General features: G+C 44.8%; 1 protein-coding gene across 1 annotated transcript; it reads left to right on the top strand.

The window, feature by feature from the left end:
• The first annotated feature begins 436 nt into the window (after positions 1 to 436).
• On the top strand, positions 437 to 925 carry LOC131250724 (uncharacterized). Its single transcript, XM_058251003.1, has one exon. It carries the CDS (start codon positions 473 to 475, stop codon positions 923 to 925), a length of 453 nt encoding a protein of 150 aa, XP_058106986.1. The 5' UTR covers positions 437 to 472.
• The last annotated feature ends 209 nt before the right edge of the window (positions 926 to 1134 follow it).

The following is a 1134-nucleotide window of genomic DNA, read 5'->3' as shown; positions in this document are numbered from 1 at the left end:
GATTGGATCATCCAGGTGTCACAATACTACACAAACATGCGATGAATCTTTCCATCTACCTATCTATAGGATCCACAGCTGTCTATTGTATTCAATTCTCCAATTGTAGTTTATTCTGCTAATGCATTGAACCTTGAAAATTATAATTAGGTTTGACTAGCCTACAGGCATCCAAATGAGTTCACACGTGCCAATCTCACATGTGTGTTGATCATCCAAGCGGTGCAACAGATGGGTCCCTTCCTGTAGATGAACTGGACCGAAAATCAGATTGGTCCATTCATCAAGTGGGCCACACTCACGGCTAATTTGACCCACTGGTTTAAGACCCATATGGTGGGCCCCTATCTGTTGAAGAGGTTGTATATTAATCCCACACGTTGCACACGTGTAGAAACATGTGGGCGTAACAGATATCTAGCTCTTGGAGCTCCTATCTTCCTACTGAGAGAGATCAACAAAGGAGCTAGCCATGGATTTTTGTAAGATCTTCTACATCTTAGCCGTCATCCTCGCCGCACATGTGCCTTCTATCCTCGGCCTGACGCTACACGGCATCGAAATCAGAACCGTCAGCTTGAATGGGACCCTCTCTTGCCCATACAACGAAAATTTGAAGCTTACCATGCAATCGTACGGTGTCGATCAAGCGACGGTCGAGATACAGTGCGGCATTACTGGTACGGTGATCTCACGAGCAAGAACGGACTACATGGGCCACTTCGATTTCTTCTTCACCACAGAGAGATTTCCTCTATTCAATCCTTCCTCATGCGACGTTGTGATTAATCTCCCAGTTGCTTGTTGTGCTTTGCCATCGACGGGTCTTGTTCGAGCGTACATCATCGAAGAGACCGTGGCCCAGACTACCGACGGTGCACAGGCTTTCTTCCATGCAAGTGCTTTCACATGGAGTATTGCTTGATCAGTTTCCATCTTTCATCTTTTCTTTTAATCCACTCATTGGGTTGGTCATACCTGTACATCTAGTCATACATTCATCCAACAATGATGTTTGAAACATTATCTTCCAAGAAGATGTACTCATGCATCTGATTTAAGGTGTGGCCCATCTTTTTAAGTTCATCCTTGTTCTGGTGTGGTCCACCTGAGTTCTGAATCAGGATGGATTTT

This window comes from Magnolia sinica, chromosome 7 (assembly GCF_029962835.1).
Source record: "Magnolia sinica isolate HGM2019 chromosome 7, MsV1, whole genome shotgun sequence".
NCBI classification, from domain to species: Eukaryota; Viridiplantae; Streptophyta; class Magnoliopsida; order Magnoliales; family Magnoliaceae; genus Magnolia; species Magnolia sinica.
This window is presented reverse-complemented; position numbering and strand designations above follow the sequence as displayed.

Excerpts from the sequence above, each read along its gene's own strand:
- LOC131250724 (XM_058251003.1), top strand. The coding sequence starts at position 473 with ATGGATTTTTGTAAGATCTTCTACATCTTAGCCGTCATCCTCGCCGCA.